Raw genomic sequence first — 22,503 nt, 5'->3', positions numbered from 1 at the left:
CATCACTCCAGGGAGTTGTATAAGTGACTTTTTATTTCTGGTGTTCTAAAAGTATATTTTTATCTATAGTCAGCAAATTTAAAAAACGTAGAGGAAAAAATAAACATCAACCAAAACCATCTGTAATTCACGTTGGTAAACCAATGTGAAAGGGTTGAAGTATTGAATTCAATAATCTTAGATGTGAAATTCTTAAATTTAATTTCATGTTGGATTTTGTATTGTGGAATTTAATGAATTGTAGTATTGTTTGTTAAATCTTTCAACTTGGAGTTTTGTTTTGAAATGCGTATTTTTCGAAATGATATTCCAAAATGCATCTTTTAAAATACATTTGCTTTGTTTAGAGTATGTACAAGGAATTTGAAGGACCTTGAACAATGGTAAGAGTGCATATCTATTTCTGAGTAAACTAACATTTATTTGATTAATAGTCTTTCTCTATATCCATGAGGAAAATGTATTCTTTGGAGGATGCATTCCAAACAAAGTGATAAACTGATTTTCTTTTTATACTTTTCAAATCCACACCCCAGCTACTGTTGGGAGGCCTGTATATAAGAGTCTTTTTACCCTTGCAGCTTCTAAACTCAACTCACAAGGTTTCAACATCTTCTGATCCTATGTCACACCTTTCTAATGATTTTATGCCATTCTTTACCAGAAGAATGTCACCCCCTGCCCCACCCCGCCTACCTTCCTAATCCTCTAATACAATGTGTAACCTTGTACATTCAGCTCCCAAATACAGCCATCCTTCAGCCGCAGCTCAGTGATGGCCACATCATACCTGACAATCTGTAAGAGCGCAACAAGATCATCCTCCTTATTTACTCCATGCACTGAGTTAGAACACTTTGAGTACTGTATTTGCTACCCATTTTCATTCTGCATCCCTAATGCACTGATACTCACCCTGCTGGCTGCAATATTGTCCTATCATTTGCCTGCCCTTCCTGACAGTCTGACTGCACGCTATCTTTGCTTTTTTACCATCCGCCCTATCCTGATTCCCTTCACTGTGGTTCCCACCACCCCCCTGCCAAATTAGCTTAAACCCTCCCCAACAGCTCTAACAAACCTGACCATGAGAATATTGTTTCCCCTTGGTTCAGGTGCAACCCATCCCTTTTGTACAGGTCATACCTCTCCCAGAAGAGATCCCAATGATCCAAGAACCTGAAGCCCTGTCCCCTGCACCAACTTCTCAGCCACAGATTCATCTGCCAGATCATCCTGTTCCTACCCTCACTGGTGCGTGGCACTGGCAGCAATTCAGAACTTATTACCTGGGAGGTCCTGCTTCTCAGCTTTCTACCTATCCCTCTAAATTCTCTCTTCAGGACCTCTTTGCTTTTCCTTCCTCTGTCACTGATACCAATATGTACCAAGACATCTGTCTGCTCTTCCTCCCCTCCAAAATGCTGTGGATGTGTTCCAAGATGTCCCTGACCCAGGCACCTGGGAGGCAACATACCATCTGGATGTCCTGTTCATGTCCACAGAATCTCCTGTCTGTTCCTCTGACTATTGAGTCCCCTAACACCACCACTCCCTTTTTCTCCCTCTTTTCCTTCTGCATCATGGACCTATGCTCAGTGCCAGTAACCCAGTCTCCATGTCATTCCCCTGGGAGGTCATCCCCCACAACAGTATCCAAAATGGTAAACTTATTATTGAGGGAAATGGCCTCATGTGTGTTCTGCGCTAACTGCCTCTTCACATTTCCATTCTTCTTGACAGTCACCCAGCTACTCACCTTCTGCAACTTAGGGGTGACTACTTCCTGTAACTCTGATCTCCTCACTCTCCCGTAGAAGCCGAAGGTCATCCAGCTGCTGCTTCAGATCCCGAACCCGGTCTTCAAGGAGCTGCAGCCCGATGCACTCCACCCAGATGTAGTTCCCTGGGAGACTCTGGGTCTCCCAGGACTCCAACATCCGGTATGAAGAACACACCACAGCTATTTACTACACTAGGTACAGTAAGAGGGGGAGAGAAGGGAACCTTAACAGAAGCTTACTCAGGAGCAATGCCTCTTCGGAGCTGAAGCTTCCTTTGAGACAAAGCCTTGCACTCCCACCCTCACACAGGCCCACTCCCAACAATGGCCACTCCGTTTGTCCTTTCTGTACTTTTATTTACTCCTCTCTGTGCTGCTCCTGCCTTTGATTGGGCCAACGGAGTGACGCTGAATGCCTGAGAAGCTCTTCTTTTAAAAAAAAGTGCTGCCGAGCTATGACCTGTGATTTACCCTTATGATTTATAATTTTTTTTCCCAAAAAGCCTATTGGTGGGAGTGAACAAGGAGATAGAATTGGAGGAAGTGGGAGCTCTTAGAAGCTTTTTGGAGAAAGTCAAAGATGGATGGATGCGTTGCTGTTGTAGTTTCAAATAGCATGGAAGAACATGTAATAATCCCTATCCCAAAAGAGACAGTTGGAAAACGTAAGCCTGCATCCTGGGGTGTGGGGATTTACAGGAAGTGGCTGTAGGAGCCATTGGTCGATGTTTTACAAATCTCACAAAGTTCTTGAAAGGTACCAACAGATTGGAAGCAATATTTTTAGAAGCAAAAATGACCCTTTTGTCCAAAGGAGGGAGACAAAAGCTAAACCTATTAGTTTAACTGCAAACAACAGGAATTCTGCAGATGCTGGAAATTCAAGCAACACACATCAAAGTTGCTGGTGAACGCAGCAGGCCAGGCAGCATCTGTAGGAAGAGGTGCAGTTGACATTTCAGGCCGAGACCCTTCGTCAGGACTAACTGAAGGAAGAGTGAGTAAGGGATTTGAAAGTTGGAGGGGGAGGGGGAGATCCAAAATGATAGGAGAAGACAGGAGGGGGAGGGATAGAGCCAAGAGCTGGACAGGTGATTGGCAAAAGGGATATGAGAGGATCATGGGACAGGAGGTCCCGGAAGAAAGACAAGGGCGGGGGACCCAGAGGATGGGCAAGAGGTATATTCAGAGGGACAGAGGGAGAAAAAGGAGAGTGAGAGAAAGAATGTGTGTATAAAAATAAGTAACAGATGGGGTACGAGGGGGAGGTGGGGCCTTAGCGGAAGTTAGAGAAGTCGATGTTCATGCCATCAGGTTGGAGGCTACCCAGACGGAATATAAGGTGTTGTTCCTCCAACCTGAGTGTGGCTTCATCTTTACAGTAGAGGAGGCCGTGGATAGACATGTCCGAATGGGAATGGGATGTGGAATTAAAATGTGTGGCCACTGGGAGATCCTGCTTTATCTGGCGGACAGAGCGTAGATATTCAGCAAAGTGGTCTCCCAGTCTGCGTCGGGTTTCAGCAAAGCGGTCTCCCAGTTTAACATCTACTATAGAATAGTTTAATGTAATCGAATTAAGCCAATGTGGTTTTGTGAAGGATAAATCCTGTTTGACAAATTTGCTAAATCCTGTTTGACAAATTTGCTAGAGTCCTTTTGAGGATGTGATAAGCAGTGCCGATAGACAGGAGCCTATAAGTGTAGTGTTTTTTGGATTTACAGAAGGCATTTGGCAAGTCTGGTGCATAAGCCCCCGTAATACTGGCAGGTTATAAATGTGCCGATGTTCTCATTTGTTTTCAATTATTTAATGACCAGGCAGAGGGAATAGAATACAAGACATCCAAATTTGCCCATTACAAATGTGGTAAAATAGCATGTTGCATTAAAGATATATTGACCTTGTCACAGGGTATGGATAGGTTGAGTTAGTAGACGAAAACTTGGCAAGTGGAACTTAATGAGGGAAAATGAGATTGTGCCTGTTAGTAAAAGGAATGAAAATGCAGGCTTGTCTAAATGGAGAAAATGAGTGTTGTACATGTAGTGGTAGTTAATAGTGTTATTCCTACAGCTCTCAGTTAGCCACTCCCACATGGGAGGAGTTCACATACTGTAGAAGTATGGGGGATCAATAAAATTCAGGAAAATCCTGCCTGCTGACATCCTGGTGTGCTCTGCCCTATCCCTCAATAACAAACACAGCAGTACACAGAGGCGTCTTGGTGGTCCTGCGCATAAATCATAAAGTTACCAAGCAAGTGCATCGAATAGTTGTGATGGCAAGTGACTCATTGACTTTTATTGCAAGGGGATTAGAATCTAGAAGTAGGAGGTATCGCTGCAGTTGTACAGGGTATTGATGAGGCCATATCTGGATTACTGTGCACCTTTATCTAAGGAAGAATATAACCGTATTTGATGTTCTGTAAGAGTTTCACTGTACTAATTCTTGGGAGAAAGGGTTGCCCCAGAATAAAGAAATTGGACCTGTATTTTTTCAAATCTAGAAAGGTGAAGGGTGGTCTTGTGGAAATATAGATAATCATGAAGCATGACGGAATATATGTGGAGATCTTTCCAGCAGTGGGAATGTTACCAAATAAGGGGCAAGTCATTTGAAACTCAGGTGTGGACAATTTTCTCACAGAGGGCGATGAATCTTTAGTATTTTCTATGCCAGAAGGTGGATCATTGGAGGTGCATAAAGAAGAGAAACGTTTGATAGATTGGGAAGTCCTAAGATATGGGAAGCTGGTACAGAAGGCGAGTTGAGGCCTTGGGCTGATAACCCACGATCAGATTGAATGTTAGACAGGCATGAAGGACCAAGTATCTTAGTCCTGCTATTTGTTGATGTTTTTGTGTTTATCTACAAAGTGCACTGCTTTGATTGCTTTGACATTGCTTCCTAAACCTGTAACCTATGACATCCACAAGGAAGAAAAAAAACGGCACTAAGTTCTCCTTCAAGCCATGTGGCTATTTTGACATGGAATTCATCGCCATTCCTTTATTGCTTCATCACAGTCCTGGAGCTCTCTGCTTACTTTCAGCATTTGCAAATACTCTTGCTTCAGTGACTTAATATCATTTTGTCAAAGCTGTTGGGTATGGAATGTTGGGTGGAATGTAGGCATGACTCAAAACATTCTTCAAAATATTACATGTCCCAACAACTAACTGGAATTTTTTTTTAAATTCTGATCTTTTTAACTCATGTTATTGGCTTTAGCTTATGACTTTTCATCACTGAACTCACCAAAGTAAATAAACTTACTGCACTCATGGCTTCAAGATTGTCACAATTAAATCACATCTTTGGTGCTGTATCTTAGTTTTCTCTTACTTCCCTTTAGCTATTTCTTGACAACCCTTTAATCAACCTGGTGAGTATTCTGTTTTATGCAGCCTTGATGCGGTTTTTAAAATGTGGAGCTCAGTATTACTTTAGTATTACCTGTATTTTGTAACCTTTCACTCTCTTCAAACTTCCTTCTTTTCCTCTGGGCCTATCTACAAGCTGGAGTATGCCATTAAATGATCCTTGTGGCCCATTATACACTCTGTATACCAGAGGCATTAATTAAGGAAAGCTGTATAAAATGATGAACGCATCTGCCATAAACAGTAGCTGGGCTTAAGTTAAAGCAGCAGGATGTGGAATGCAATTCAATGAGGTCAGTGAATTCACATCTAGGGCAATGGAAAATTATGATCCAGGTTAAGGGAGGAAAACAACAAAGGTAGTTGATTAGGTGTCATGACTGATTACATTAAAACTTGTTCAAGAATTTTCAATACTTTGATCTTAGAAGGGATAGTGGACTGTCTCTAGTTTCGTTATTTCATATGCATTAAAAATACTGTTATTCTTGCTCAATTCAAATGCACAAAAAAGTTTCACAGGGTGTCCTAGTGAATGTAGGTTGTTACCCTGGTTTGCATGTTATTTCTTCACGGTAATCTTTTTACTGCCTGCTATAATTGAGTTTTATTCCATCAGCAGAGAGCCGGTTGCGATTTACGGAATGTTCAAACGACTGGCTACGGAACTTGTACTAGGAATTTTTCTAAACGTTGATGCAGAGGAATCTGCAGCATTCTTCAAACAGATTACGGAGCTTTCAACACAGCACTGGCATGGTAAGTCTTCAATTCAAATTTCAAAGTTTACAGTATGTTTATTATTGAAGTATGTATGCTGTATACAACCTTGAGATTTGCCTCCTTACAGGCAGCCACAAAACAAAGAAATCCATTTTTTAAAAAAAAAAGTCACCTGTCAAACACACCGTGCAGAAAAAAAAATCATGAAAACAATAAAAGTAAGCGCATAAGCAAATATGCACAGGAAGAGGCTAGACCTAAATGAAATCAAAGTTGCAGAATGCTCCATGAAGCATTATGAAAAGAATAGAAGTATTATGCCCCACCTCCCCCTCGTACCCCATCCGTTATTTATTTATATACACGCATTCTTTTTCTCTCTCTCACTCTCTCACTATACCCCTTGCCCATCCTCTGGGTTTCCCCGCCACCTCCCCCTTTTCTTTCTCCCCGGACCTCCTGTCCCATGATCCTCTCATATCCCTTTTGCCAATCACCTGTCCAGCTCTTGGCTCCATCCCTCCCCCTCCTGTCTTCTCCTATCATTTTGGATCTCCCCCTCTCCCTCCCACTTTCAAATCTCTTACTAGCTCTTCTTTCAGTTAGTCCTGACGAAGGGTCTCGGCCCGAAACGTGGACTGTATCTCTTCCTAGAGATGCTGCCTGGCCTGCTGCATTCACCAGCAACTTTGATGTGTGTTGCTTGAAATTCCAGGATCTGCAGATTCCCTCATGTTTGCGTTTTTAAATTGGACTTTTACTTTACTGATTAAAAGTGCAATAGATGCAATCAGAATTTAAAATTTGTGCATTATGCCAAAATTAGTTGTGCAGTTAATGATGAGAAAGGAAGTCACAAACGTTTCAAGAGTCAAACGTGAACATAACTGAGCCTTTAGAAATCACCCAGATAATCAGAGGTACATGAAAGCTGTTGGAATCAATTTTAAAAAATCAAAATTGTTATAAAAATGTATTTAAATATGTTTAGTTAAATGAATTAATTGTAGATATGACTGGAAAAACTGAGTTTGACAATGAATGGGGATGTGGGCAGTGCTCTGGCTGGTTTAAAGCAGAGGGGTTTAATGAGCTAAAAGAGCTGATATGAGACACCTGCTCAGCCCTGGGGTCAGTGTTGTGTCCAGTGGTAGCCCAGAAGCTCAGGTACTTGAGTATTTGAGTTTCAGGTGCCACTGACTTTTGTTCTGAAATGTGCTGGCAGGGAAGTTGAGAATGATCTGATGCCTGACATTGCTGGCAGCTCCTCCAACCCAGGCAAAGGAATATTTTGGTCCTGGGTTATGTGTTCATATGTTCTGTGATATTTGATTAATAGGACTGATCTCTGCTCCTGTGAATGTGAAAGTGTCGGCATGGTCGTCAGGATTTTCTCAGGCTCTTGAAGCGAAAGAAAAGCTCCTTAACATGATCAATGACCGTCTCAGGAGTGAGAATGAAGGGTGAGCCTTGTCAGATAACTCCATGCTTGTTTCATGTGTGCATCTTCTCTGATAATACTGCACTACCAGATGGAATGTAGATCCAAAACCTCACTTGATATTTTATCCAGGAAGGAAAGGATTTTATAAAGATTTGTTGAGCAGTTTTTAGTGCGCCTTTAGTGGCATCTAATGATGTTCACAGTGAATGATGAAATGCTGACTTCTCAGAGTTGCTGCTGTGTACTCCATAGGACCACGAGACATAGGAGCAGGATGAGGCCATTCAGCCTATCGAGCCTGCTCTGTCATTCCATCACGGCTGATCCCGGATCCCACTCAACCCCGAACACCTGCCTTTTCACCATATCCTTTGAGCCCCTGACTGATCAGGAAATGATCAACTTCTGCCCTAAACATATGCACAGACTTCGCCTCCACTGCAGTCTGTGGCAGAGCATTCCACAGATTTGCTACTCTCTGGTTAAAAAAAATTCCTCCTTACCTCTGTTCTAAAGGGTCACTCCTCAATTTTGAGGCTGTGCCCTCCAGTTCTGGATACCCCCACCATAGGACATATCCTCTCCACATCCACCCTAGCCAGTCCTTTCAACATTCGGTAGGTTTCAGTGAAATCTCCATGCATTCTTCTAAATTCCAATGAGTACAGGCCCAAAGCTGCCAAATGCTCTTCATATGTTAACCCCTTCATTTCTGGAATCATCCTCATGAACTTCCTCTGGCTCTCTCCAGTGACAACACATCCTTTCTGAGATATGCGGCCCAAATCTGTTGACATAGAAACATAGAAGATAGGTGCAGGAGTAGGCCATTCAGCCCTTCGAGCCTGCACCGCCATTTATTATGATCATGGCTGATCATCCAACTCAGAACCCCGCCCCAGCCTTCCCTCCATACCCCCTGACCCCTGTAGCCACAAGGGCCATATCTAACTCCCTCTTAAACATAGCCAATGAACTGGCCTCAACAGTTTGCTGTGGCAGAGAATTCCACAGATTCACCACTCTCTGTGTGAAGAAGTTTTTCCTAATCTCGGTCCTAAAAGGCTTCCCCTCTATCCTCAAACTGTGACCCCTCGTTCTGAACCTCCCCAACATCGGGAACAATCTTCCCACATCTAGCCTGTCCAATCCCTTTAGAATCTTATACGTTTCAATCAGATCCCCCCTCAATCTTCTAAATTCCAACGAGTACAAGCCCAGTTCATCCAGTCTTTCTTCATATGAAAGACCTGCCATCCCAGGAATCAATCTGGTGAACCTTCTTTGTACTCCCTCTATGGCAAAGATGTCTTTCCTCAGATTAGGGGACTAAAACTGCACACAATACTCCAGGTGTGGTCTCACCAAGGCCTTGTACAACTGCAGTAGTACCTCCCTGCTCCTGTACTCGAATCCTCTCGCTATAAATGCCAGCATACCATTCGCCTTTTTCACCGCCTGCTGTACCTGCATGCCCACTTTCAATGACTGGTGTATAATGACACCCAGGTCTCGTTGCACCTCCCCTTTTCCTAATCGGCCACCATTCAGATAATAATCTGTTTTCCTAATTTTGCCACCAAAGTGGATAACTTCACATTTATCCACATTAAATTGCATCTGCCATGAGTTTGCCCACTCACCCTGCATCCTCTTAGCATCCTCCTCACTGCTAACACTGCCACCCAGCTTCGTGTCATCGGCAAACTTGGAGATGCTGCATTTAATTCCCTCATCCAAGTCATTAATATATATTGTAAACAACTGGGGTCCCAGCACTGAGCCTTGCGGTACCCCACTAGTCACCGCCTGCCATTCTGAAAAGGTCCCGTTTATTCCCACTCTTTGCTTCCTGTCTGCTAACCAATTCTCCACCCACACCAATATCTTACCCCCAATACCGTGTGCTTTAAGTTTCCACACTAATCTCCTGTGTGGGACCTTGTCAAAAGCCTTTTGAAAATCCAAATATACCACATCCACTGGTTCTCCCCTATCCACTCTACTAGTTACATCCTCAAAAAATTCTATGAGATTCATCAGACATGATTTTCCTTTCACAAATCCATGCTGACTTTGTCCGATCATTTCACCGCTTTCCAAATGTGCTGTTATCACATCCTTGATAACTGACTCCAGCAGTTTCCCCACCACCGACGTTAGGCTAACCGGTCTATAATTCCCCGGTTTCTCTCTCCCTCCTTTTTTAAAAAGTGGGGTTACATTAGCCACCCTCCAATCCTCAGGAACTAGTCCAGAATCTAACGAGTTTTGAAAAATTATCACTAATGCATCCACTATTTCTTGGGCTACTTCCTTAAGCACTCTAGGATGCAGACCATCTGGCCCTGGGGATTTATCTGCCTTCAATCCCTTCAATTTACCTAACACCACTTCCCTACTAACATGTATTTCACTCAGTTCCTCCATCTCACTGGACCCTCTGTCCCTTACTATTTCTGGAAGATTATTTATGTCCTCCTTAGTGAAGACAGAACCAAAGTAATTATTCAATTGGTCTGCCATGTCCTTGCTCCCCATAATCAATTCACCTGTTTCTGTCTGCAGGGGACCTACATTTGTCTTTACCAGTCTTTTCCTTTTTACATATCTATAAAAGCTTTTACAGTCCGTTTTTATGTTCTCTGCCAGTTTTCTCTAATAATCTTTTTTCCCCTTCCTAATTAAGCCCTTTGTCCTCCTCTGCTGAACTCTGAATTTCTCCCAGTCCTCAGGTGAGCCACTTTCTCTGGCTAATTTGTATGCTACTTCTTTGGAATTGATACTATCCCTAATTTCTCTTGTCAGCCACGGGTGCACTACCTTCCTTGATTTATTCTTTTGCCAAACTGGGATGAACAATTGTTGTAGTTCATCCATGCAACCTATAAATGCTTGCCATTGCATATCCACCGTCAATCCTTTAAGTGTCATTTGCCAGTCTATCTTAGCTAATTCACGTCTCATACCTTCAAAGTTACCCCTCTTTAAGTTCAGAACCTCTGTTTCTGAATTAACTATGTCACTCTCCATATTAATGAAGAATTCCACCATATTATGGTCACTCTTACCCAAGGGGCCTCTCACGACAAGATCGCTAATTAACCCTTCCTCATTGCTCAAAACCCAGTCCAGAATAGCCTGCTCTCTAGTTGGTTCCTCGACATGTTGGTTCAAAAAACCATCCCGCATACATTCCAAGAAATCCTCTTCCTCAGCACCTTTACCAATTTGGTTCACCCAGTCTACATGTAGATTGAAGTCACCCATTATAACTGCTGTTCCTTTATTGCACACATTTCTAATTTCCTGTTTAATACCATCTCCGACCTCACTACTACTGTTAGGTGGCCTGTACACAACTCCCACCAGCGTCTTCTGCCCCTTAGTGTTACGCAGCTCTACCCATATCGATTCCACATCTTCCCGGCTTATGTCCTTCCTTTCTATTGCGTTAATCTCTTCTTTAACCAGCAACGCCACCCCACCTCCCCTTCCTTCATGTCTATCCCTCCTGAATATTGAATATCCCTGAACGTTGAGCTCCCATCCCTGGTCACCCTGGAGCCATGTCTCTGTGATCCCAACTATATCATAATCATTAATAACAATCTGCACTTTCAATTCATCCACCTTATTACGAATGCTCCTTGCATTGACACATAAAGCCTTCAGGCGCTCTTTTACAACTCTCTTAGCCCTTGTACAATTATGTTGAAAAGTGGCCCTTTTTAATGCTTGCCCTGGATTTGTCGGCCTGCCACTTTTACTTTTCTCCTTTGTACGATACTCCAAGTGTGGCCTGAACAGCATCTTATAAAGGCTCAGCATTATCTCCTTGTACCCCTTGAATCTCCTCTATTCCCCTTGAAATAAATGCCAACATTGCATTTGCCTTCTTTACCACAGATTCAACCTGTGAATTAACCTTCTGGGAGTTTTGCACGAGGACTCCTAACTCCTTCTGCACCTTCTCCCCATTTAGATAATAGCCAGAAGTATTGTTCCTTTTACCAAAATGCATTAGATTAGATTAGATTACATTACATTATCATACATTTCCCAACACTGTATTCCATCTACCACGTTTTTGCTCATTCTTCCAATTTGTCTAAGTCCTGCTGCAATCGCATTGCTTCCTCAGCACGACCTACCCCTCCACCTATCTTTGTATGTTCTGCAAACTTTGCCACAAAGCCATCAATTCCATTGCTAAATTATTGAAAAACAACGTGAAAAGTAGTGGTCCCAATACTGATCCCCGAGGATCACCACTAGTCACCGGCAGCCCATCAGAAAAGGCCCCCTTTATTCCCACTCGCTGCCTCCTGCCTGTTAGCCATTCCTCTATCCATGCCAGTGTCTTTCCTGTAAGGCCATAGGATTTTTATCTTGTTAAGCAGTCTCATGTGTCGCACCTTATTAAATGCCTTCTGAAAGTCCAAGTAAATGACATCTACTGCCTCTCCTTTGTCCACTCTGCTTGTTACTTCCTTGAAGAGCTCTCAGATTTGCCAGGCAAGATTTTCCTGTGTAGAAACCATGCTGACTTCGACTTATTTTATCATTAGTCTCAAAGTACCTCGAAATAAATCTCATCATTAAAAATAGACTCCAACACGTTACCAACCACTGAGGTTAGACTAACTGACCTATAAATTTCTTTTCTTTTGCCTTCCTCCCTTCTTAAAGAGTGGAGTGACATTTGCAATTTTCTGGTTCTCCAGGACCATGCCAGAATCAAGTGATTCTTGAAAGATCATGACCAATGCATCCATTATCTCCTCAGCAACCTCTCTCAGGATCTGGGATGTAGTCCATCTGGTCCAAATGACATGTCCACCTTAAGACCTTTGCGTTTGCTTAGCACTTTTCCCTTTGTAACAGCAGTAGCACTCACTCCTGCGCCCTGACACTCACGGACCTCTGGCATACTGCTAGTGTCTTCCACAGTGAAGACAGATGCAAAGTACCCATTAAGTTCATCTGCCCTTTCTTTGTTCCCCACTTTACCTCACTAGCATCGTTTTCCAGTTGTCCAATATCAACTCTCACCTCCCTTTTACTCTTTATATAACTGAAAAAAAAATGGTAGTCTTCCCTTGTATTTCAACTTTTCCCTTCTTATATTTTAGATACCTTTTGTTGGACTTTAAAAATTTTGCAATTATCCAACTTTCCACTCAAGTTTGTTACATTATATGCCCCTTCCTTGGCTTTTATGCAGTCCTTAACTTCCTTTGCCAGCCACGGTTGCCTACACCTGCCATTTGAAAACTACTTCTTCTGACGGACATATCTGTCCTGTGCCTTGTGAACTATTTCCAGAGGCATCTCTGCTCTGTCGTCACCCCCGCCAGCGTCCCCCTCCAATCCAGCCACCTGGGCTGGCTCCTCTCTCATGCCTGCTTAACTCCCTTTATTCCATTGCGAAACTGGTACATCTGACTTGTGCTTCTCCCTTTCAAATTGCAGTATGAATGCAATCATATTATGATCACTACCTTCTAAGGGTTCCTTTACATTAAGCTCCCTAATAAGATCTGGGTTATTACACAATACCCAATCTAAGATGACCTTTCCCCAAGCAGGCTCAAGGACAAACTGCTCTAAAAAGGCAGCTTGTAGGCATTCAAGAAACTTCCTCTCTTGCGATCTGACACCAACCTGATTTTACCAATCCCCTTGCATATTGAAGTCCCCCATTACAATTGTGTCATTACCCTTATTACATGCCCTTTCCAGCTTCCTTTGCAGTCTTAACCCCACATCCTGGCTACTATTTGGAGGCTTATATATGATTCCCATAGTTTTTTTTCACCCTTGCAATTTCTTAACTCCACCCACAAGATTCAACTGGCCCTATGTCACCTCTTTCTAAAGATGTAATTCCATCTCTTGCCTGCAGAGCCACACCACCGTCAATGCTTCCTGCCTGTCCTTTTGGTACAAAGTATAGCCTTTGATTTTAAACTCTCAGCTATGGCTTTATTACAGCCATGACTCAGTGATGCCCACAATGTTATATTGACCAATCTCTAATTGCACCACGAGTTCATCCACCTTATTCCAAATTCTACGCGCATTTAAATACAGTGCCTTCAGCCCTGCATTCTTCACCCTTTTGAATTTTGCCTTTATAGTACAATTGCCTCTTTGCTCTGTCTGCATTTGTACCCAATCATCAGCTTGTCCTTCGTTACATCCATGTTAACTCCATCATCTATTACTAAATCTGTTGGCTCATCCTCAGCTCTATTATACTGGTTCCCTTCCCTCTGCCATCGAAAATGATTGTCAGACCTGCGCGAGGGTACTCCTGTTGCATCTGCAAAGTACTCCAATCGACGACTCCCGTCGAAAAACTTGCTGCTTTTTCAAGCTCTTTGCCTCACCTGCACAGGAACGCTCCTGTTGTGTCTGCCTATTACTCTTCAAAGTTGAAGCTTTATTTTACTTAGCCAGTAAAACTAAAGCACACACTCATTATTAGAAGTGCAAATTAAAAGCCTATGTTGGGAAACAAATCTGTGAAAGCCACATCTCTGCCAGTAATATTTCCATGTACGTGGTTAATAATGGGACAATACAATCACAGTGGAGGCGGCAGGCGCTGGAACCTGGAACAGCAAACAAGGTCGGAGGAGCCCTGTGGGCCGAGCAGCACCTGTAGGAAGAAAGAATTTCTCAATGTTTTGGGTCAAAATCAGGACTAGTACAGGGTTTGATCCAAAATATTGACAGTTTTTTTCATCCCCCAGATGCTGCTCAACCTGCCAAGTTTCTTTAAGGTGTTGTAAAACACTCAAAATGCTGAGGAAACTCAACAGGCCAAGCAGCATCTATGGAAAAGAGTGCAGTCAACATTTCGGGCCAAGACCCTTTGGCAGGACTCTTGAGGAAGGATCTCAGCCTGACACATCAACTGTTCGTTCATTTCTATAGATGCTGCCTGACTGCTGAGTTCCTCCAGTATTTTGTGTGTTGCTTTGGATTTCCAGCATCTGCAGGCTTTCTAGTGTTTAGTGTTATTCTGTTCGTCTTTTTTGATTATACCTTTTTACCTATTTCCATGAAAGTTTGGCTAATTGGGGCAGCCATTTAATTGGGACCAGTACATTTTGGCCCAATGGGTCCCAACTAACTGGAATCCACTGCATTTTTCCCCAAGTAATTCCAAAACTGAATATAAAATTCTAGATGGAGTCTGATAGGAAATCAGTCCAACTAAAACATCACTATTTTGTTCAGAATGTGGCCTTGCAAACAGTTGTCTAGAGCAGATAACATACATTGAACTCATTGCTGCGTTGTGAGTCAGCGTGGATTCCTTCTGGGTAGAAATGCATCAGTAAGCACAATGAGTGTTACTACACATTCAAGAGTTTACACTATTCCATTCAATATATTTGCAATTCCTGAGTTTTAAGGCTAATTTGTGTTTCATTTGTCTCTTTAATATTCATAATGAATTAATAATGAATTGTAACAGACCCATACTAGGTGTTTGTGGTACTTCAGCAATGGTGAATATGTCTGGTTTATAAGTGTGTAAACAAACTTGTTTTGTAATTTAATCAGCTTCGTCTCCAAAATGAAGGACGTACCATTCCCAGAAAACTGCAGTGCTGCACAGCATCTCCTACTCTTTATTTCAGCACTAATTCCCAAGGCACTTGCATCACTGTTGACTTCCTTTACAATTGAACTTGCTGGATCAAACAAGGTACCCTCACTTTTTGTTCTATTTATAAGGCATTAACCACTGTAGAACAAAAATAACCTTTAGTTGTTCTTATTGATCAAAGTGCTCAGTCTTAAGAAAGCATTGGTTTGTGTACTTCCAGTTTTTTCTTTCCTTTTGTTGTTTGAACATTTCTTTTGCAAAGTCTAACTTTGCTGATTTTTTTTTCAATTGTCTTTATCCTTTCCATTAGGGTAGGGTGTCTTTTGTCTTTTCCATAGCTTTGTTCAATGGCCTATTTGAAGTTATCATCACAAACTTCCCTGTGTCAGGTAATCTTAGCACAATGACCTCTGTACATTAATGAAAATATAATTATTATTCATAATCTACTGAGTAAACTAGTTACAAATATGTAAGTTTAAAAATATAGTTTCTATTGATTAAACTGTGTTGATTTGATATGAACTGCAAAGTTAATCATTATTCTTGGTATCCTTGGTTCACACTTCTACAGAGTTTCATTCGATAGGTACCATAAGTTTAGTCAAGGGCCAGGGTTTGGAAAAAGTTCTGGATGGTTTTGATCAAAGATCTGAGCTTTTATGGAAGTGTCTTGGGAATGGAAAAGCCAAAGAAAGAAATTCCAGATCTTTGGGTTTGTGATGTATTTCTTTAAGGGCATTTCTGGTGCGAAATGTTGGATTTGAAATGTAAAGAGGAAGCCAAACTCAAATAAGGAAGTGGTTGGACACTAAGTTCCTTTGCCACTGATTATACAAACAGTACTATTCTTAAATTGAACTTCTCACTGTCAGCACGGGATTATTTAATGTATCCATATATCTCTAGGCCTAATTTCAGGCATAGTCTCGTTTTAATTGTGAATACTTATTCTTGGACCTCTGTTCATTTAAGAGGACCACTGTTTGGACAATCAGTGCCACAGTTTTAGAATTCTGTGTCCAACCAATTTCCTATTTGAGTTGGCTTCCTTTTTTCAATTGAAATCCAGCATTAGGTACTAAAAATGTCCATAAGGAAATCCGAGCAAGTCCTGTAGCTCATGTGGCTGTACCAGGATCAACAGAAAGAATCCTGCATCATGTATACGACGAGAGATGCTCGTACTTGGTGCAGCCCTGTTCTTACTATGATACTCCTGCTATTGATCAGTCAAACACTCCAAGAAATGAGACTCTGAAGTTCCCATCAGAGTATAGCCTTGAACACAATCCCCAAGCAAATTGAAAGCTGAGATAGTAATCAGTCAGTGGGAATCTAAGTCTGCACGGGAAATGTTTTCAAAAAAGGTTGATGGTCAAGTATGATCTTGTCAACATGAACTTAGAATTAAAATAGACATTGAGAGTATATTTCTTCCTCTATTTGTGCTAAACATTCCCTAATTCAATTTAAAGTGGTTCATAGAGCACATATGTCCAAAGATAAGTTAGCGCGTTTTTACTCGCATATTAATCCTTTCTGTGATAGATGTTCGGGGCAGATAGCCTCTTTAACTCATATGTTTTGGTCTTGCCCTACTTTGGAAACTTTTTGGAGAGATATTTTCAATATTATTTCTAAGGTATTAAATATAGATATCTCTCCTCACCCTATTACTGCTATCTTTGGACTACCTAATATTTCTAGTAATCTTTCCCCTTCAGCCCGTAGAATGATTGCATTTCTTACTTTAATGGCGAAAAGATGTATTTTACAACATTGGAAAGAGCTTAATGCTCCAACTACCTTTTTTTGGTTTTCTCAGACGATTTTATGTTTGAATCTGGAGAAAATTAGAAGTAACCTTTATGATTCTTCATTTAAATTTGAACAGATTTGGGGACCTTTTATTCGATATTTTCATTTAATGTAATATTTACCCTTCTTGTTTTCTCTTCACTGTTTTAATGGAGGTCGGGATTGAGGACGTGATTTTAAGTTTAACTCTGTTTGGTTTCAAGTTAGCCCATTGCTTTGCTTTGCTTTTAGTTAGTTGCACGGTGGGTTTTTTTTTTGGGGTTTTTTTTTTCTTTTTTTCCATTGATATATATAAAATCTAGTATACTATTATGTTATCTTGGTTTCTTATGCTTAAATTACATTGTTTGTAGTATTTTCTTTTTGGTATTGTTATCTTTTGGAATTTTATTATACTTTAACATTGTATTAATGTTTATATGGCTTACCTTTTTTGTATACTTACTCAATAAAAAGATTTAAAAAGAAAGAAAAGAAAGAGAGTATATTTCATAAGAAAATTTTAGAAAGTTTCAATACTATTGGCTTAACATTTGTCTAAACCTTTTAGTGGTGGTTGTACGTTGTGTCCAACGATGACAGGAAGACTGTGGGGGAGTTTTTAAAGTGGAAAAGCTGTTGTACTGAGGCACTCAGAAGTCCAGGTCCAGTGGTACAAACACACATCACAAACTGCGGCTTCCTTGGGTGCAGTGGATGACCATCTTCTGTGCCTTGTCATGCTGTTTGCACTCCATGGAGCGTTGCAGAACTGCCTTTCTGGCTATCGGATCTCACTGCAGATCTCATCTGCCCAGTCCACTAGAACTGACTTTTCATGCTGGGACAAGAATGTCCCTATCTCACCTGGTTTAGCCGCCAGTCGAAGCAATGTATTGGGGTGTGGCCGCTGTTGCGTGCAAACAGCTACTTGGAGCCACAAGTGAGACTTGAGTGTCCTGTAGGGACCAAAGGTGAGTGAACTGCCCTGGAATGGACTCGGCAAGCCCCTTCACCAGAGGTGCTATCCCCCCCAGGACACCCCATCCACCCTGACCTTTAAGTAATAACAGGCCTATGTGCAAATGTTCTGGTGTTTCAGAACATTCTGGTTTTTGTGGTTTTCTCCCGACAAGGCTATTGGAGCCTTCAGAGCAAATGTGAAGCTCTTGCCACAAGAGGGCCTCAGCAATATACTGAAGCAGGAGTGAGTGTTCACCTAAATGGCTGCTACTGCTCACAGCTCGAGCCAATGGCACCCCATTATTATAATAAAGCAATTTTTGTGGTGCTGTATTGATCGGCTGCATATTTTATCTGTGAAGATATTTTCATTCTGCATTTTAACAGAATTTTCTTAGTTTTGTATATTATACCCATCCACTCTTCTCACCACTCCGCAACCTTTTTCATCTTTCTTTGCCCCCACCATCTCTCCATGTTGGCTGATTTTCAGAATCAGAAACTGAATCCCATTTCATATCACCGGCATATGTTGTGAAATTTGTTCTGTGGCAGCGGTACATTGCAATGCATAATAATAAAAAAAAAACTATAAATTACAATAATTGTATGTAAAATAAGTAAATAAGTAGTGCTAAAAGAGAGGGAAAGGTAGTGAGGAAGTATTCATGGGTTCAATATCTGCTCAGAAACCTGATGGCAGAGAGAAAGAAGCTGTTCCCAAAGCATTGAATGTGTGTCTTCAGGCTCCTGTACCTCCTCCCTGATGTTGGTCTTAAAGAAGGTATAGAGGGAGATAATCCAATAGAATTTTTTCAAAGGTGGATCCCGAAAACCTTGCAAATGAAAGAGGAAGACCGATCAATTGAAATTGAGCGGGTACATAGAGCTCTAAGACCAAAACCACAAGATGACCAATATCCATGATCAATTTAAATAAAATTCTTAAGACTTCAAGACAAAGAAAGGATTCTACAGGTGGCTGCCCAAGCTGCCAAGAAGAGAAAAGGGCCACTGATGATAGAAGGGAAGAAATTTTTTTTTTTACCCTGACATAAGTTATGAACTTTTGAAGAAAAGGAAGAAATTTAATCCAGTGAAAAAAGCCCTATGGGATCACGGTTATCAATTTATATTGCGTTATCCTGCAACCTTGAAGATTTTTCTGCTGGTGGAGAAAAAAGATTTTTTGACGATTACCGGAAAGCGGAGGAGTTTATACGAGATTCTTTGAATATTCACCAGATACAAGAACAAACCCAGGGGACCGAGATGGATTGAAGATGAAGACTGGATCAAGGATTAGGCCTGTTGGACTTTTAGGCGGATGAATATATAAATATATTATTAATTATATGAGGATGGGGAAAAAAGGTTAAAATTTGGAATATTAGCTGGGAATAATGACATTAATTTTTTTATATATATACAATTTTTTGTTATGGGGGAGCTGGAAGAAACACTGACCAATCGCTACGTTATTCATGTGTGCAAGCGTGGCAATAGCCAAGACCCGCACAATGGAGGGGGGTAGTGTTGTGTATCTTTTCATTCACAACATTAGTGAGAGGGGGGTAATTTTGTTCTTTCTTTTTTTTTTATCTTATCTATCTTTTTTCTTTTTGCCTGGATGATTGGGAGGGGAAACACATAGCAACATGGTGAAGTTCAAAGAGATTCCCCGGGGAGCTATGAGAGTTGAGAAGCTAAATAATGTTTTAGATTTTAAGAGACAAATATGAAACATCTTTGAATATTTGGAGCCCTTATTTACAGCTCCGATGATAAAGATCTTGGTTCCTTGGGGGAAAGTAACAAATATATATTAAGTTTATTTTTAATCCCATGGAGCATGTGCAAACCTTCCAATATTCAGGCGGTTCCTTTTTTTTCTTTTTTTCCCTTTCTCTTTAGGTAGGTTGGGGGGGGGAGGGTAGATATTATTTTCTCATGTATTTACTTCGAAAACTCAATAAAAATTATATATAAAAAACAATAGTTATGTTGTCAGCAAGTTTAAAGGTGGCATTTGAGCTGTGCCCAGCACACAATCATAAGTTTAAAGAGAGTAGAGCAGTGGGCTAAGCACACATCTCTGAGGTGTTTCATTGTTGATTGTCATCAAGGAGGAGATGTTATTTCCAGTGAGGAAGCCAAGGATCCAGTTGCAAAGGGAAGTATAGGAGGCCCAGGTTTTGAAGCTTATTGATTAGAACTGAGGGTATGATTGTGTTGAATATGGAGCTGTAGCCTGATGTTGGTATGAATATTGTCCAGGTCATCCAAGGCTAAGTAGAGAGCCAGTGAGATTGTATCTGCTGTAGACCTATTGTGGTGATAGGCAAATTACGATGGGTCCAGGTCCTTGCTGAGGCAGGAGTTGATTCTGATCATTACCAACCTCTTAAAGCACTTCATCATAGTAGATGTGAATGCCACTGGGTGATGGCCATTAAAGCAGCTCTCCCTGCTCATGTTGGGCACCGATATGATTGTTGTCCTTTTGAAGCAGGTGGGAACCATTGACTGCAGCAGTGAGAGATTAAAGATGTCCTTGAACACTCTTCGAGTTGGTTCAGGTTTTCAGAGCCCTACTAGGTACACCATCAGGGTCTGGTGCCTTGAAAGATGTATTGACATCACAGGGTCAAAAGATGCTGCTGGGATTCGCAAAGGTGTAGTCCATGAAGCAAAGTACACAGCAGTCCCTCTGGTCCACCAGTTTTGCTCTGAGGTCTTCAGTTTTATTTTCCAGAGACTGTACACGTGCCAGCAGGGTAGGTGGGAGTGGAAATCTAGGGCCTCTGTGTTTTAATTGCAGACAGGCACAGCATCCCTACTTCTGTTTTCTGAGAGGGGAGTTGCACTCGTGACCTGAAGCTGCTGTCTGAGGTTCATGATTTTGAGTATCGATAATTTTTCTTTAAAAATGTCTTTAAACGATGCTACTTACTGAAGTACCTGTGTCTATGTCTCTGGATTACAGTAGTAGTAGTGCCAAACAAGAATTTTTAAACAAAGCCTAAAAAGCAAGGGACCAGAGATTAGGACAACTAAGAGATGGTTGTGGGAGGCAGAGGAATGATTACAGGATTGCTTGGAGTCAGTAGACTAGGCTGTGTTCAAGCACTCATTTGAGGATCTGAATGACTGCATCAGGATTGTAACAGACTTTATTCAAACAGCTGTAGAAGAATGTGTCCCCATAAAATTATTCAGTGTCTTCCCCAGTCAGAAGCTCTGGATGAAGCATGAAATCCAAAATCTGCTGAGAGGCAGATCAGAGGCACTCAAGTCTGGTGACCAAGAATGCTACAAGAGGTGCAGGAATGATCTCTGGAAAGCTGTCTCTGGGATGAAGTGGAGATCCCAGACTAAACTGAAGTCAACGATGGATAGTTCTCAGCTGAGGCAGAGTTTGAATGCCATGATCTCCTGAAAAGTTAAATCATGCGACATGGTGGACAGCAGATCTTCACTTCCAGATGAGCTCAATACCTCTATGTTTGCTTTGACAATCAGAACATGGACTCCCCTCCCTCCCCACATCTCCTGATAATCTTTTGGTCTCGGTATCAGAAGCTAACATGCTTCAGGAGGGTGAATCCAAGGGAAGTATTCAGACCAGTTTGAGTACTTGGCCATGTAGTAAAGACTTGTGCTGACCAACTGGCTGGTGTGTTCACCAATATTTTTAACCTCTCACTTTGGCAGTGTTGGTACCCATCTGTTTCAAGCAAGCTTCAATTATACCGGTGCCCGAGAAGAGCATGGTGATCTGCCTCATTGATTATCACTCAGTTGCAGTTACATCCACAGTGATGTAAGTGTCTTGGAAGGCTGGTGATGAAACATATCAACTCCTGCCTGAGCCTGACTTGGATCTGCTCCAACTTGCCTACCGAAGCACCAGGTCCTCACCACCAAGGCCGTGCTCTTTTCTTGTTGCTCCATCAGGTAGAAGGTAGAAAAGCCTCATGAATCCCAGCAGCAGGTTCATGAACAGTTACTACCTCTCAACCATCAGGCTCTTGAACAAAAGGGGATAATTACTGTCACCTTTCAATCTACTGTGATCTTCCCACAACCAATAATTTCATTTTAAAGACTCTTTATTTTGTTTATGTTCTCATTATTTATTGCTATTTGTTTATATTTGCATTTGCACAGTTTGATGTCTGCTGCACTCTGATTGTTCCTTCATTGAATCTTATTATAGTTACTATTCTATAGATTTGCTGAGTATGCTCACAGGAAAAAGAATCTCATGGTTGTATGTGGTGACATATACGTACTCGAATAATAGATTTTACTTTGAACTTTCATTCCCTTCAGAGCTGCACGCAAGCAGTCATCACTTCATGGTGCCTCCTTCCCGGAACTCTGCCACTCCTCCCACCTTCGTGCTCCAGGTCTTAACTTCATAACCCCGACCTTTTTGTTGGTTCACTTTCTGTATAGATATATGTGGGTTGCACACCTTTTATACATCTCTGAAGCCAAAGGAAGGATTTCTGAACAGTGGTGGTCTGCAGAGCTGTCAAAGAGTAGTTGCCAATATTAAACAAATAAAAAGCTGTTTTCCATTGTGTAGTCACTTGCGTCGTGTCAGGTAATCCTTTTCCGAACCATGTGGCATCATAGAAATCAGTGATCAATTTCTTTCAATAAAATCAGTGACTGGTGTTTTTAAATAACATATGGAAATGTAACTAGTTTTACATCAGTCTGTTTTACACTGTCTACTGGGATTAATTTGTAGTTTCAAGGCCG

The 22,503-nt window shown here is 41.5% G+C and overlaps 1 protein-coding gene across 5 annotated transcripts in view; it reads left to right on the top strand.

Moving 5' to 3' along the window:
- Positions 1-22,503, top strand: part of LOC134357472 (uncharacterized) — a 109,184-nt gene that overhangs the window by 43,076 nt on the left and 43,605 nt on the right. For all 5 annotated transcript variants that reach the window (XM_063069084.1, XM_063069087.1, XM_063069083.1 and 2 more), the window contains 4 exons: positions 348-383; positions 5,793-5,932; positions 7,236-7,359; positions 14,922-15,066. In XM_063069084.1, coding sequence (XP_062925154.1) covers positions 348-383; positions 5,793-5,932; positions 7,236-7,359; positions 14,922-15,066 — 445 coding nt within the window. The remainder of the gene's footprint in view (positions 1-347; positions 384-5,792; positions 5,933-7,235; positions 7,360-14,921; positions 15,067-22,503) is intronic.

This window comes from Mobula hypostoma, chromosome 16 (genome assembly GCF_963921235.1).
Source record: "Mobula hypostoma chromosome 16, sMobHyp1.1, whole genome shotgun sequence".
NCBI classification, from domain to species: Eukaryota; Metazoa; Chordata; class Chondrichthyes; order Myliobatiformes; family Myliobatidae; genus Mobula; species Mobula hypostoma.
Note: the sequence above shows the minus strand (reverse complement) of the source record. Positions and strands in the feature narration are given on the sequence as shown.